The 17,165-nt window shown below is 35.5% G+C and overlaps 1 protein-coding gene across 8 annotated transcripts in view; it reads right to left on the bottom strand.

Annotated features, from left to right (window-relative positions):
* The window catches only part of LOC150075190 (protein NCBP2AS2 homolog), an 87,393-nt gene that overhangs the window by 31,439 nt on the left and 38,789 nt on the right, over window positions 1-17,165 (bottom strand). For all 8 annotated transcript variants that reach the window (XM_090388746.1, XM_090388749.1, XM_090388744.1 and 5 more), the window contains one exon: window positions 5,168-5,201. In XM_090388746.1, coding sequence (XP_090244872.1) covers window positions 5,168-5,201 — 34 coding nt within the window. The remainder of the gene's footprint in view (window positions 1-5,167; window positions 5,202-17,165) is intronic.

The raw sequence follows: 17,165 nt of genomic DNA, 5'->3' as shown, positions 1-17,165 counted from the left end.
GGCCTCTAGCACAACTGTAATGGATATGAAAGCAAAACATGTATCGTTTTGTGTGAAGAATGGAGCAGAAATGCTCCAAATGTTAAGGACTTCATTCTATTTATTTATTATTATTTTTTTTTTAAATAAGGCTATTGGTTATCAGTTGTTGTTACTTATTTAGGGCACAAGAGCTGCTGGGTTTTTTTTTGCACCAATAGTATAGTTTAAATGCTGGCACATGATTCATTTATCAGTGGATGAGATGTTTCCAAAATGGATAAAAACCTGTCCAAGATGAACAGTGTTTACGTTGACCTACAACTCCAAGCAGTGATGAAATTGTTACTAAAGTATATATAAAAAAAAAAAAAAAAAAAAAATTTTTTTTTTATTGGCAATTAACTAACTTAAAAAAGTTCTGATGAACTGGGCATTTCTTTTGGATCATGCCAGGAGGTGGTTTTGATCAAAAACCCTGGCATGAGTCTGGTGTCAACAAAAGTTGTTCCAAGATGACTGCTGAATGATGGCCAGCAGGTTCACCATTAAGAATTGTGCAGGGAGCTGAAAGGAAGGGTGAAATGGACCTTAATTACATCAAATATAGTATTATTGGTTATGAAAAATATAGGTATATGACTATGACCTGAAATGATATTCCAGTCCCAGTGGAAGCTGCTAAACCCTCCCCATCAAAAAAAGTAATGCGAAAACAATATTACTTGTTACTTTATATATATATACAGTCGAATTTCCCTATAACAAATTCGATAAATCCAGCGAAAAAATTCATTATAGAGAAATTTCGTTATACAGAGAATATCTTTTTTATTAGAAATTGTTATCTAATTAGAAAATGAAAACGAATCTACATTTATTTTTAATGTATTTTATTTCAAAAACGCTTATTTAAATTACGTTTACACAATTTTCACCAGTAAGTATCACAAATTAAAAAAAATCTGTAATTTTCGTTTACACAGTACAATTAAAAAATGTCTGATTCTCAAAGAAAACCTCACATTTGTTCAGAGCATTAAAAACATCATCAGGAACATTTTCACAAAACTGTAGACCCATACGAACCGTTTAAAAAGTGTTAATCATTTCTTCACGAGTTGGCTTTTCTACAGATTGTTCTGATGTGTCTTCAGCGCCATTGTTAATTTCTTCGAGATCATGGTAGCGTCTAACACTGTTCAGCAGTATTTCATCTTCATTTGGATGTTCTGCTGTAGTCAGACCTTGATCTACATAAACATAACTATCCAGTGTTATTTCATTTTCGATGTTTCCGGACGATTCTAATAATGTCCAAAGGTTTTTCAGTTGTGAAAGGGGCAGTTCATCTTGTTCGTCCAGTTGTTGTTCGACTTCTGTATTCAATGCAAATCCTGCTTTCGAAAAACAATTTTGAATAGTGTATTCGGTGATATCGTTTGTCCAAACTTTTGCCAGTTAGAGATGCAATCTCTAAGGTTAATTGTAACCTCCAAGTTTCTATTGACAACTGATTGACCATCTTCATTATTATTCTCTTTCGATAATGAAATTTAATTTTTAATAATGCCTTGGTCCATTGGCTGGAGTTTTTACGTTACATTTGGTGGTAAAAACAACAACTTCGCACTTTTAAGTTTGGCAGAAATACTGGCAGGATGTGCCAGACAGTTGTCAGCTACCAACATGATTTTCCTTTTTTATTTTGTTATACGCTTGTCTAGTTTTAATATCCATTCTTCAAAAATATCACTTGTCGTCCATGCTTTTTTATTAAAGGTGTAGTCAACTTCCAAAGATTTTGTGCCTCTAAAACATCTTGGGTTTTTTGATATTCCGATGACTAAAAGTCTTTTAATTTTTCACTTCCTGTCATATTTGCTCCAACTAGCACAGTGATTCTTTCTTTGCTTTGTTTTCCGCCAAAACATTTATCATCCTTAAAAGCAAGTCTTCTATTCGGTAAACATTTAAAGAATAAACCCATATCGTCAGAATTAAAAACATCCTTACGCTCATATTCTTCCAAAATCTTATTTAAGGTATTGTTCCTCTAACTGTTACAATCTTCTTCGCTTACATTAACACTTTCTCCACAAATAACCTTTTCCACAATTCTGCGGCACTTCTTAAATTTATCTAGCCACCCAGTGCTCGCATTAAATTATTATTTTATTATTATATTATTACTTAATTATTTTTTTTTTTGGCTGATGCTGAATAAGCTTGCTTTCTTGCATCATATGCCTCTACTAATGCTAATGCTAAGTGAAAATTTCAGAGCTTGTTGCTTAATTATTAGGCCCAATATTGGGATATTCTTTTCATGTATCATTTGCACCCATTTTAGAACAGCTTTATCAACATCTTCGTATATACACAACTTAATTCGCTTCTTGTCTGCTTCTCCTTCAATTGCATTTAAAATTGATTCTTGATTTTTTTTTAAAATCGTAGATAAACTGCTTGCAGGTATGCCATATTTCTCCGAAACATCTTTTTTCTTAAAACCCTGGTCAATATAATAACAATCTGCTTTATCATTAATACTTAAACACTTTCTCTTCGACATTGTTTCTACAATTGTAAAAATTACTCGACTGCAGCTCTTGTCGATACATACGCCGCAAACTTCGCTGCGCTGGCCATATAGTGAATTGTCAGTACTGTCTACTCAATGACGTTCGCTTGCCAATTCAACAGTATCACGTGACCTTTCCTATCAATCACTTTGAAGAAATATACGACTTTGTGAATTTCTTTTATTCTGCTTTCATTCATATATACACGAAAGAAAATTTATGATTAATGTATGCTGTATGTTACTTTTTAGAAAAAAAAAAATACAAGAGCATATAGCCTATGTGATTGATGATGAACGAAATAAAAAAAAAAAAAAAAAAAATTCACGAAACCATCTACTGGGAGTCCAGTTAGATGAGAATGGACATATCATATAATTATTGACAGGAAGGTCACGTGGTACAGTTGAGGTGAGAAGCGAATGTCACTTAGTAGGCATTACTAAAAACCGACTATGGTAGCATTCTATGTATTGCCGCCGCAGCACGATAAAGGTTTACCGCAGCGAATTTCGTTTTCCCCTGAGCCAACGTCAATTTACAAATCTACCCTATTTATTGTAAAGTTTACGATCACTTTTAAGAAAACCCATTTGGTTTAATAACTGTAACAAAAATGAAACAAAGACCCTTCTACAGGCATCAATGGCCACATATGTTCACTAAAAGGATGATTATTTAATTCCAGATGCTAATGCGCAATTTCAGAAGGAAGGAGGCAGTATATTTGAGCGGCTGTTTAGCAGTAAATGCTTGAAAAGCTTCAAAAATGCTTTTACTAATTTTTTTTAAAATTCGTTATAGAGAGACTTACACTTCGCTATATAGGGTTAATTTTACATGTAATTTCGTTTTAAGGTGCAATGTTTTGCGAAAAAATTCGTAATACAGAGAAATTCATTAAATAGAAGTTCGTAATAGAGAAGTTCCACTATATATATATATTCAAAGTATCATTCGTTATGTTTGTTTGTTTATTATTTGGTTTTTAGGAGCATTAGCAACTAAGGCCATATTGCTCCGGGATATGCGGTGGTCATTCCCTGACCTTTTCACATCCTCCGTATTTGGTGTTGACGGGCTCGAACCCCGGTCTAATCAAGAAGCGTGTGCCACACACTGCTGCTCCTTCCCACCTGGCTACGGAGGCACCTATCATTCGTTATAAATTTGGTCATATGGTAAACCCTTCCTATATAAAGGAGTCCTGATTCAATCGAGGGAAAAAGTTAGAAGACACCACACTCTCCATTCAAGAATTTTTAGTCCCAAAAATGATGCCTTGACCTTTTTTTTTTTTTTTTTTATGATAACCCAACATAAATAATTATTGGAACCTACAATAATCTAGTATGTTGTGTGGGTTGAGAAAACAGAAAATACTTGTTGACGATCAACTTAATATTCAGCAAATACATACAAGAGAGGGTATGTTGGAGGGAGTTCATGGGACTTGTATGACCCCTTGTTAAACTTTTGGGGATTATTCGAGTCCTTTGTTAAAAATATTTGTTTGATAAATTTTAACACACTATTTTTAACCAGGGATGACCTTTAGCTGGAATTCTCCTCAAGTGAATCCCTTGTTAACAAATTGGTAGCAACCCCTACATACAGGGAAAGTAATGTAAAGTAAGAGGAGTATCTTTTTCCCCCTCTTGTATTTTTGTAGCTGGCAGTAGTTAAACTATCTAGTTAATGTTGGTTATAATGTTCAGACCAGAACAAGCTTTGCCTTCACAAAATGCTGCTTACTGTTGCTCTACTTTCAAACAGAAGTGCCAAAAGGTTAATCTACAGTTCACCTTTTAAATAAATGGCAGATTAAGTTTTTGATAATGCTACTTGTTTTAAAGTAATGCAACATCAAAGCAACTTGTAGTGTAAGCAGATGTTTCTTCTGTGAGAATTAAGACCACTGCATTAACTAGTTAGTTTAAATCCTACCAACTAAAAAAAACACAGAGGAAGTTAGATGTTTTTCCCCCAGTTCTTAGATTATGAAATAAAAAAAAAAAACTACTACTGACATTATTATTTTAAGATTTTAACATTATACAGCAATGTTGTAGTAGTAGTAGAGGCATGTGATACAAGAAAGCAAGCTTATGTAGCATCAGTCAAAAAAAAATCCATTTCACACATCCATTTCCTCTAAATGTTCATCCAGTTCCTCCTTGAATTTATTTAAGATATCAATCTTCACAACAACAGATGGAAGTTTGTTCCGGTAATCAACTACATGCTGGCTAAAGGCAAATTTCTGCACATCTATTCTATAACTGTCTTTCCTCAATTTCAATTTATGCCCTCAATCAGTCTAAATTATGCCCTCAATCAGAATAAAAAAAATGCTATCAATGAGAAATATTCAAAGCTGCTGGCACTATAATCATTATAAGGTGTATCTATTTTCAATCTTATGCCAAAAAAAAACTTGTTATAAAATTTAGCCAACATCGACAGATTAATATCAAGATTGTTTGTTTGTTTTAGAGTTTTATGGCGTATTTGCATCTAAGGCTATAATGCGCCAAGTCAATTAATATCAAGAACTCCAGATTAAAATATCTATCTATTTATATATATATATAAAAACTTACCCTCTGTATAAGACGCTCATTGTTAGCCAAATACCTAAACCAAAAAATAATATTTTAAAATTTTAATTTTAGAAATTACTAAAAAAAATTTAATGTACTATTTTTAACTACTAAATTCAAGTATATACATCATACACATAAGTACTATATTAGTTGTTAACAGTTTAAATTAAAATTAGTTATAAATGTGACCACTACTGAAAAAAAAACATGGTTTTGTGAATTCTGTTCTGCCTTGGTTTTGAAGATCTCCGATTAGAATACAGCTATAATTCGAATACCACAACTGCTAGTTTCGGTTGGCATGGTTTAGATTGGCAGAAAGGAAACTAAGCTAGTGATGCAGCTTTTCAAGTATGCTTATAAACTATGTTCTATTGTAAGCTAAGTTTTCTCTTTTGTAAGGTGAAACCCTGTTTTTTAGTGGAAGCACAGAAGGGTAATTTCATCCTTTTGTAGTTTACCAAAATGCAGACACAAACTGTTTTGACAAAATTATAAAATTTCAGTCTTAAATTTTTTTTTTTTTTAAAGGAATATTACGTACTGTGCAGCAGCAATTAGTCTTCATGTCCTCGTATGAAGCAAAAAAGTAATCAATTGAATTTTTTGGAAAAATACTATATTTATATTTGGGATACACATAACTGAACCTGAGGAGTCTTCAATATTCATCCATGCTTCAGCTAAAGGCAAAGGTTACTACAGCAATGATAAGTATGAACTGACTAATTCCCAAAAAATGGGGCAGCAACAACCTATTACAGTGGTTTTCAACCAGGGTGCTGCGGCACCTTGGGATGCCACGTAATTTCGGTTTAAGTTACTTAAACCCAAATTACGTGGGTTTAAGACTCGTATATATATACACACACACACAAGTCTATATAACACATTATTATTACATGTACACACACACACACACAGGGAGAGAATCGGATCTAACAGGCAGAAAATTGAGTAGGGGTGCCGCAAAAAAAAATAAATTACTTAGGGGTGCCGTTACTAAAAAAAAGTTGAAAACCACTGACCTATCTTAATAGCTGCATCGTACACAAACACAGAAAACAATCCCTTTTACTATGTTAAACATTCATTCTTTTAATAGTAAGCCAAAACACCTGTTAAATCTGCAGCTAGAGCAATGATTCCATTATCAATACACCTGGATAATTTTCCTTTAATTTACAGAATACCTTTGACAACAACATTCTATCAAACTTCAATAAGCAGCCACAGCATGACAGTATCCAAGTACAAGTATAGAAGTGCACTTACAATACGTCTGAATGCATGCAATGTCAAAAAGTACAGCAAAAAGCTTGTAAACAGCTATGTAAATGCTATAGTTATAAAATTCCTCTATCTCCCCCCCTATCCCAAGTATAAACAAAAAATTAGTTTTTTATTTAAAAGTTTGCAGGTTAAAACCTGGCAACTGGCGAGCAGAAGAAATATTTATGGGGCTAACAAGAACACAGTTACTAACTGGTAAATAATTGGCATGGGATACTTAAAAACCTCTAAAAGATATGTGAATTTAAAAAAATAAGTTTTACACACACACACACACACATATATATATACAGTGAAACTTCCCTTTAACGGACAGCCATGGGGAATGAAAATTTGTCCGTTAGAGAGAAGTGTCCGCTAACAAGAAGTCTGAGGGAGAAAAAAAAAGAAAGAAAGTAAAATCGTTAAACGTTTAATGTAAAATTAAATTAAAATATATACAGATTTTGAACAATATTTTTGTAAATAATATACAATTACATACACAAGAGATAAAGAAAAATCATTAAACGTTTAATGTAAAATTAAGTTAAATTATATACAGATTTTGCACAATATTTTTGTAAATAATATACATACAATTGTGCTATGCATATTATGACTTTATCTTAAGAAAAATACATACAGTAATCACATATTTTCTTCTGCACCTTCTTCCGGCTGATAATTTTGTTTTCAACATTTGTTTGGAGTGAAGAAACCATCGAAAGTCCTTCAGTATCTTCTTCAGCGGTGAAAAACATTTTTAAACGATTGATTTGTATGAGCGCTTCTTCTATTTTCATCGGTGGTTCGTCGTTAATATGTTCTTCGACAGAATGACCTCCTTCCATTTCTTCATCCTCGTGAGGAACTTCTTGAAAAATATCGATGATAATGTCGTTGATATCTAGAGCATCATCTTCTGTAGTGAGGTTCGAGTCTATATCTTTGTAGCCAGGGTCACTCGTAACTGAAGTATCGTACATTATCAATAGAAGTTCTTGCTCTTCTTGGTGCTCCACATTGCTGTTCACAATTTCAATTTTTGTGTTTGAGAAGCCAGACTTTACAAAACAGTTCACCACAGTTTGTTTTCTAATTGCGTTACTGAAGAGGAAATCCACTGAATCGCATCTAGGATGCTGAGTTTCTTTGCAAGGTCACTCGCACATGTTACATCGTTCATGTTTGCAATGAGATGTCTTAAAACACGTTTTCTGTAGTGAAGTTTAAAATGTTTTATTATCCCTTGATCCAAGGGCTGACACTCTGCAGATGTGTGTTTGGTGGCAGAAAAACGATTTGAATGTTGGACAATTCAATGTGCGGGTGAGGTGCAGCATTATCCATGAAAAGAATAATTTTTCTGTTTTGACGAATCATGTTTTGGTTAAAGTGACTTATCCATTCGCCGATGATATCTCGTGTCATCCACGCTTTTTTATTAGACTTCCAGTCAACATTCAAAAGATTCAACTTTATGCCCTTGAAACAACGAGGATTTTGTGGTTTTCCTATAACAAGAGGTTGTTCAAAGTCTCCCAGCATATTTGTACACAATAGTACAGTCAAGCGTTCCTTAGAAATGTTTCCGCCCTGGCACTTTTCGTTTTTTAGACTCATTGTTTTTTCAGGAAGAGCTTTAAAAAACAACCCTGTTTCGTCACAGTTGTAAATATCCTTAGCTTCAAAATCACGACATAAACCTTCCAATTTGACGGTCCACTCTGTTACAACCCCAGTATCAACAGATCCACCTTCACCACTTACGGTTTTCCAAGAAATTTTATGCCGAGTTTTGAACTTGTCTAGCCATCCCGCAGAAGCTTTGAACTCATTTACTCCCATAGATTTCGCAACCTCCAAAGCCTTTTCCCTAATAATAGGCCCATTAATGGGAATTTTTTTAGCACATGCGCGACAAAACCACTCATACGTAACATTGTCAATTTGAAGTCCAACAGTTTTCGGGAATGATTTTTGAACCTGATCATTTTCGTGTTGCCATGTTTGAGTAGTTCATTTTTTTTCTTTAGGATGCCGCTTACCTGCGTATTCCCGATTTTGAATTTTGCAGCGAGATTGCGAACACTATTTTTTTGCTGCCGATCATACGCATTAATGAGTTCGACTTTATCTTTTAAAGTTAAATGTTTACGAGAAGACATTGTGTACTTCACACGACACTGAACAAAACTGAAACTGAAAAGACAAAAGGCCGACCATATCCCCCCTGCACACACCGAATTCATCAGAAGTTTTACACGTGCCTTAAAATTCTTGAAAAATGGTTTAGAACCGCGACGTAAACCTTGATAAAATTCAGAGAATCGGAAATAGAAAATAAACACACGATTGAGGCAATACATGGAAGAAACGTTCCTAGAAAAAGGGCCGTGAGCTCGCCCGCTGTCCTTTATGGGGAGATCAAATTAAGTGCTAATCTAAACGAATCAGTGCAGATTGCCTGTCCGCGTCCATTACAGAAAATGTCCGCTAGACAGAAGCTGCAAACACGTTAAAACCAATAGAGGAGAGTTGGGGAATTTGAAAATGTCCGTTGTAGAGAGATGTCCGTTAGGAGAAGTTTCACTGTATATATACATATATATATATATATATATATATATATATATAGATAAATAGATTAGAGCATGAGTGGAGAAATGTTAGTTACAGTGAAAAAAATTAAATAGGTGCCTGTAAAATAAAAGCAAATTAAATAAAATACTACAAATAGTACTTAATGCTATAGATCCTATGATTTTAACTTCTATATCAAGGGTCAGTAGCAAAAACCAAAGGAAATAAATACAGCAAGAAGTAAGGTCTCTGTTTCTGATATGAAATCTATGTAGCAAGAAGTAAAAAATGAGCTGACATATATATCATAGCCAACCTGACAGAGACCAAAACTAAAAGGAATAAGAACCAAATCATATCAAAACTAATTGAAATTAAAAGTAAAATGCAAAAATCAAGATAAAATTAAATAATATTAAAATAGCAAGCAACCCTAACGGAATCTAAACAAAAGTAATGTAAAATGCAGATGAAAGGATACAGCCAAATTAGGACAACTTACTGTGGTGCCAAGCCAGAGTCAGTGAAATAGGCTGTGTGGAGTGAACGACAGCAAGGCTGTATCAGTGAACCAAATCAGTTAGCAAATTAGTTCCTTACTTCTTGCTGTATTTCCTTTGGTTTTGGCTGTTGACCCTTGATACAGAAGTTAAAATCACAGGATCTATAGCATTGAGTACTATTTGTAGTATTTTATTTGCTTTTATTTTACAGGCACCTATTTAATTTTTTCCATTGCAACTATATCTAACTTGTCAGCATTTCTCCACTCATACTCTTAATTTACTTATCTACATTCCATCATGGTCGCTGGGTATTTCTGCTATTGCTAGCAGTGCATCTGGTCCATAATCCAGCCCAATACTTTAATTTACCATTTTACAGCCGTTACTTTTCACTACAACTAATTATTTTTTAATTCAGTGTATATATATATATATACACTCAGTGATCACTGAATTATGACCACCCCTATGAAAACTGAATGCGACCCATTGACCACATGAAGTACGAGAGTGCGCAGTTAGTTGACCTACGTAACATAAGATAAGGTGTCATGGTTCAGTAGGTAGTAAAATTCTGAGCGTGATGGGTAAAAGGAAGGATTTATCGGACTTTGATAAAGGACAGATCGTGAGTGCTCGACGAGCTGGTGCCTCAATTTCCCAAATGGCTGATCTGGTGCAGTGTTCAAGAGCCACCGTACCAAAACGGTCAAACAATGACCCGATGGCAAAACTGCAAAGGTCAGCGAAAGGTTGATGTTAGAAGTGACTACCCAATACAACATGGGCCAACCCCCGAACAATATCTGGCATGACCATGCATTGCATGCTCACACATATGGGCTATACCAGCAGATGACCCGTACGGCATCCTCTCCAAACCAAGGTTCATTGGTGTAAAAGACTAGCCTGGTGCAAAGAACATGCAAGTTGGACATTAGAAGACTGGAAGAAGGTGTGCTGGTTGGATGAGTCACGTTATTTACTCCAAACCGTGGATGGTCGTGTACGGATTTGGCGTCAACAACATGAGGCTCTTGATCCATCATGCATAGTATCAAAAGTGCAGGCCGGTGGAGGTGGTTGTACGGTGTGGGGCATGTTTCACTGGCAGGAACTTGGACTCCTGGTGCATGTGAAACAACATATCACTCAATAATCATTGGTCTTCGCTATCATCAACTGCTTGCTGACTGTGTACACCCCGCTATGTTACACCTTTTCCCGAATGGTGATGGTGTCTTCCAAGATGACAATGTGCCGAGCCATCGGGCACTTGTTGTGCAGGAATGGTTTGAGTTTGAGTTCTGACTTCCAACATCGATTGGCCTCCGAACTCCCTGATATCAATCCCATAGAGCACTTGTGGGACACTATGGAAAGGCATATCAGGCGTCTGGATACACCAATCACCTCCATACCTGCATTGCTGACTGCACTGCACACAGCTTGGTTGGCCATACCTCCTGAATGCTTCTGACATCTTGTTGAATCAATGCCACATCGGATAGCTGCTGTACTGAGGGCAAAAGGAGGACCTACAAAGTATTAGGTAGGTGGTCATAATTCCATGATCACTCAGTGTATATATATACATACAAACCTCCAAGCACAAAAGGTATTAGCATCTATAGTACTTAGTATCATGCATGGCCTCAATGCTAAGAAGAAGATGCTTGTTGGCATTAGGCTTGAAGCTTGAATTTCTGTAGGTACAATAGAGCGTCAGTTATCTGGAATAAGTAATGCCACACCTCTTCTGGATAGAAAAATTTTATGGATAATTACGTAAGGTAAGATTAAATAAATTCTGTTATAATGTATTAAGGTAAAAGAGACTTTAAATAGAATGAGAGGGAAAAAGAAAAAAAAAACGAATTTATTTAATTTAAAAAAACAATAATAATAATAATAACTTATACATAAAAATTTGCACATTTACATACGTATTTTACATTTACATGCATACATAATTTTTAAAATAACATTTAATCATTTTTTGTGACCTTTTTTATTTGCTGTGAAATCTCTCAAGTTCCTTAATAACATTAATTTGATTATAATGCATTTTTCCTGGTTTTCTGCCCATTTTAGTGCTGTTTCTTTTCATTGACATTTTACTATAAAAAAAAACTGAGAAAAATAATAAATAGCAGTCTTGGGCCAATATTTTTCTTACCGAATATGGAGCTAAACTAAATATAATGAAGAGAACAAAATATGTAATGGAAAATTGGACTCATGGAAGCAAATGACTAAACTCTATCACTCATGGTTTCCGAGAAAACCCATTAGTCCTAATCCAACATTTCACCAAATATACACGTAAAAAAACAGACAGAAATACTCTGGTAGCATAATAAGCATTTGTCTCAAATACTACCATTAATAAAAAAAAATAAGAAGAAGAAAATCAAGACTTTCAAATTATTCGGGATAATTGACATTTGGGATAACTGACTTCCAGATAACCGATGTTCTACTGTAGTAATTTTTGGGAAATACATGTAAAGAAAGATTTTTTAGAAAAGATAAGTAGATGGGGATAAATGAGGAAGAGAAAAAGTTGGTTATTTGAATCTGGATTTGAACAGTGAATGGATGTGGACTGCTTGTTAAATATGTTCAGACTAGTTTGGAAGAGAGTGGGAATTACAGCTGCCAATTCAGAACAGTGCCCATGGAAGAGAAGGCCTAGTGAGTGACCATGACTTGTTGTTTTTCTCTGTTTAAAGTTATAACAGCAGCAAAAACGAAACTTGGCAATCTTGGTTATTATGCACAAGAAATTGATTGAAATTCCTCCACAGTACATTATTAAAAGCAAATGTCAGGTAAACTGACAAAGGTTGTGTTGCTTTGTTATAATAAATATCTATTATGAAGAATAGTTATTTTTTATTCTCCACTGCAACATGTTCTTTTTATTTTTTTATCTGGAGCATATCCATTGATATTCTAACAGCATTTCCTGTGATGAGCAAATGACAATAAACTAGTCATACAACTCGTACGACTAGTTTGTCATTATCATTTGTTCACATTTAACAAATTAAACTGTCATTTATATTTTACCCACTAATACTATCTTTTCATCAATATGAACATTTACAGATATAAATAAGTTCAGTAGTTAATATTAATATTCACTGAAATGTGCTTCTTGAAACGTTTTCACCAATAGGTACCACTCTCTAAAATCTAGCACCTCTCAATCACCGAGGGTGCCAGATTTTAGTATTTACTGTTTTATTATTCGGTTTCAAGGCTTAAATTCATATATAAAGAGCATTATAAGATAAAAGACTGATAGGAGAGAATCTATTCTGGAATGAATTCTAATGTAATTCTTGACATTACATTATGGAGAGTATTTCAGAACTATATATGCTTTGTAGGTTTTAAATTCACATTATCTGAATGATTTAATCACTGTTGTATTCCTTATGGAAGTAGGTATTCAATCTGAAAGCCGAAATTCAGACATTCATGAAACTGAAAGAAAACTAATTTGAAAACTTAATTTGAAGACAATCAATGGATGTGTGAATTTACCTTCTTAGTTGACTCTGCATCTAAATGAACTGAATACACATCTCCATGGGATTAGCTTATAAATACAATGTTTATCACATCAATTAAACTTTATTTGTGAGAGTCACAGTTAAGAATCCACAATTATGCCCACTTTCCAACATTGGCAAACTATAGCATATATCAGTGGTTCCCAAACTAATAAGATCTACAGACCCTTTCAAAAATCAAAAGAAGTTCACGGACCCCTTCAAATATCAAAAAAAATTTGCAGACCCCTATATATAACATATGCATATGTTATATATAGACCCCTGGAACTGGTCTGCAGACCCCGGTTTGGGAAACGCTGGCATATGTCAACATTACTTTGGTGTTGAAGGAATAATTCAATTCAAGGTGTCAAGAAAAAAAAAAATGACTAGTTTTCACCATCTTTTCTGCTCATTTTATGTTAACAGTGATGAGGTACATGAGAACCTGCAAATGGAATGTACTGACATGCAATGTGATTTAAGGTTGAAAGAAAAGTTTCATCAAGTTAGCCTGATAGACTTTTATAAGAAATGTGTGTCAAAAGATCAAAAGAAAGGTATCCCTGTATTTATAATCATGCTGTTTTTGTGAATTCACTCTTTAGCAGTACATATATCTGCAAACCCGTTCCAGGTGGTACTGTCAGTGATAGTATTGTATCACTGACAGCCACCTTGAGAGTTTATCTCAAATTCGCTACACCTTTAATTATCCCTGACAGAACATCTTTGTGAAAAGCAGTGTTTCATATTGACTTTCGAAAATACCATGTTTTAGTAATATTTCATTTTTCTGTACTGTTTTTCTTTGATGTTTTATGCATCTTCCTTAATATTATTAGTGTAATAAAATAATTGTGAAGGATTTTTATAAATATAAATAATTGATAAAAAAATAATAATCATTAAAAATAATAATAAATACATGTATATAAATAAAAATAAATAAGAAATAAAAAATAATAAAATTCTGAAAAATGCTTAAATTAGTGGTAAGGAACTTGTTTTGTCAATGTAACCCTCAACAATCGCTATTTTATCTGTTTTTGATGCCTAGTCCAAAAAGTTTGGATTCTTTTGGCTTAGGCTCTTTATAAGGAATTCCATTGAACCATGATTCAACCTAAAGTAACTATATCATTTTTAAGTGAATAACATCACCCAGTATAGCATTATTTTCTCAAACTATTTCAATACCTGTGTTCAAATACTACCCTACTTCTTTACTTGAACTGCTGCATTGCGCCAATGCAGCCTACTAATAGGGATTCGTTATACACAATTTCAATTGGAAGTTTTTCTTCTGAGCACATCTTGTTTGCTCAATTAGATTCAATACATTTATTCACCACTTGACACAAAAATCACTAATTGAGGCTACTTGTCACCTGACAGTGACTCAAACAAGTCAAAAACTGGTTACAATGGCATATTCAAGTTTTTAATGTAGGATTCACCTACTGGGTGATGTTATTCAATTATAAATGATATTAGTTACTTTAGGATGACTCATACACAAATGTAGTCATTTCTAAAGAACCTAAGCTCTATCACTGTCACAGGGGGGCAATATGGTCCCCAGACAGAAAAGATGGAAAAACACATGGTTTAGCATTATTTTCTCAAACTAAATTAAAAGATATTAAATGATAAACCTTTAGTAACTTAATAAATCTATCACTTAAAAAAATAAATCATTCTTAAATAAATCCAATACAAACAAGTAAAATACAAGCCTGACACAAATACACAAAACAGGAGATATGCTTCTTGTTTCTTTACCGAAGCAGCAACTACCTTCGCTTTTCCATAATTATATATATACAGGGTGATTCACTACCAGTACGACAAACTTGCAGGAGGTGTAGGGGGCACAAAGACGAATCGGAATCACATAGCATTGCAGGGTCCGAAATGCCTTCGTCATGCAGTAGAGGACTTTGAACGGGAGGTCGCGTGAACAGCGATCCCGCTGGAAGTCAGCATTTGTGAACCGTTTCTGTTGAAGAAACCAAGTAGCAAAAGTCCTCCGGAGTGGATAATCCACAGGCTCCAATGATTGGACGCGTTGCAGATGGTATGAACTCATTTGGTTTGTTGACAGTATCCTCCATACAGTGGATTGAGAAATACCCAATCGTTGGCCTATCGCTCGAGTACTCGTACTCGGATTACCTTCTGCAAGACGTAGGACATTCTCCTCATTGTCTGGCGTCCTCGTCGTTCGCTCTCGATTCATGGTACCTCTCGTGAAACAACCAGTCTCACGTAACCTTCTGTGCACACGTGCGAAAATCGTATGATGAGGAGCACGCCTGTGCGGAAAACGTTCCTGGTACAAGCGCAAAGCGGCGCGCCCGCTACAGTCTGCAGCTCCATACATGAGGTGCATGTCAGCCAGTTCAACGTTTGAATACTCATCCATCCTACTGCCTCGGGAACCGGTTCGCAAATGCTGACTTCCAGCGGGATCGCTGTTCACGCGACCTCCCGTTCAACGTCCTCTACCACATGACGAAGGCATTTCGGACCCTGCAATGCTATGTCATTCCGATTCGTCTTTGTGCCCCCAACAAGTCCTGCAAGTTTGTCGCACTGGTAGTGAATCACCCTGTATATATACACACAAAAAAACACATACAAAATAATTATTGATCTGCAGGGCATCATGTGGTAAAGCTCACTAGCTTTTTTCACCAGTGAGTCCACTAAATGTGTATGGGCTCCTTCTACTCTCTGTGGAATGATTTTTTTTATGGAATTTTAAAAACCAATGAAATGAGGACTTTGAAAAAAATAATACTCACAGAAAATAATTCACAGAAAAATCCTAGAGTAAGCTGAACAATCCCCATATTTTTTTCAAAAGCAAATAATTAGAATTAAGTCAAAATACTTTATAAAGAGTACAGAAGTATACAGGACATAAATGAATTACAAAAACATGGAACGAACTCTATGGTCTAATAAAAAAACCATTAAACCACAGCTTATAATGAGCACACAATCTACTATAGGGTGGTTTTTGACACAAAACTGACATTTAAAGATCACATCGAAAAACTCATCAGGCGAGCGGCGCACCTGAAATGGAGAGCAAAGCAGCACCTTCAATATGTCTCAGACAAGGTTACCGCAACAAAATGCCAGGACTATCATATACCCCCCCCCGCGCTTCTTTATGCAGCAGAAATCTGGGCGTCGGCAGCACCTACGAACACAAAACCCATCAGAGCAGCAAAGTACTGGCCCTTCAAGTGGGTAACCTACAAACACAGGATACCACCCCAAGCCAATACGACTGAAATGGCCCTCGCCCTGGGAATTCCCAGGCTGCCCTCTCTCAATGAACAAAGGAGACTGGTAATCACAATAAAGATGCTGACCAGTCTCATCACATCTTCATTCTGGGATTTCTGTGGCTGTGATCTCGGAGCTGGGGCATCACACCTGCCCAGCTCCGAGCCACCCCAACAATTTGCCCTCTTCACTCACGCCTCCACTTATCAGATCGCTATCTACCCTACCAGATGCTCGGAAGAATTCAGGGCATTGATGCCGACTTAGAAAAATTTGCTGTTAACCGACACTACAGGAATAGGATTCTGGATTCCACCCATTCCATGCCCTTCAATCACTCAGCGCAGACAGAGGGTGTTCTCGAAGCAATCAAGTGACATGCAAATTCACCCCAGTTTCCCTCCAGTAAGGAATAGTCAATAACTGTCCCAACAGTCTTCAAAACGAAAAGCCTTCTCTTCATCGCATCCAAGCCAACATGCCCTGCACTTGCCACTTTGATGTTCCAATTAATTACTGAGCATGGACCTTAAGGTTGTCACAGACATTCTCTCAGATATGCCAGACAAGACGTACTTGCTACCTGGTAGTTTAAAATGCAGATGGAACTGATATTCGGGTGACATTCAAGTCAAGTGGACCCAATTTCGGCAAAGTTCGGATGGTCTGTGTCAACCAAATCCTCTGCTTGCACCTTCACGATGGTGGGACTGTTAGTAATCCTGGGTATAACCTCCATGCACAAGCACACTGTGGGTGACC

Source organism: Mastigoproctus giganteus, chromosome 14 (assembly GCF_048544385.1).
Source record: "Mastigoproctus giganteus isolate SK-2022 chromosome 14, ASM4854438v1, whole genome shotgun sequence".
NCBI lineage: Eukaryota > Metazoa > Arthropoda > Arachnida > Uropygi > Thelyphonidae > Mastigoproctus > Mastigoproctus giganteus.
This window is presented reverse-complemented; position numbering and strand designations above follow the sequence as displayed.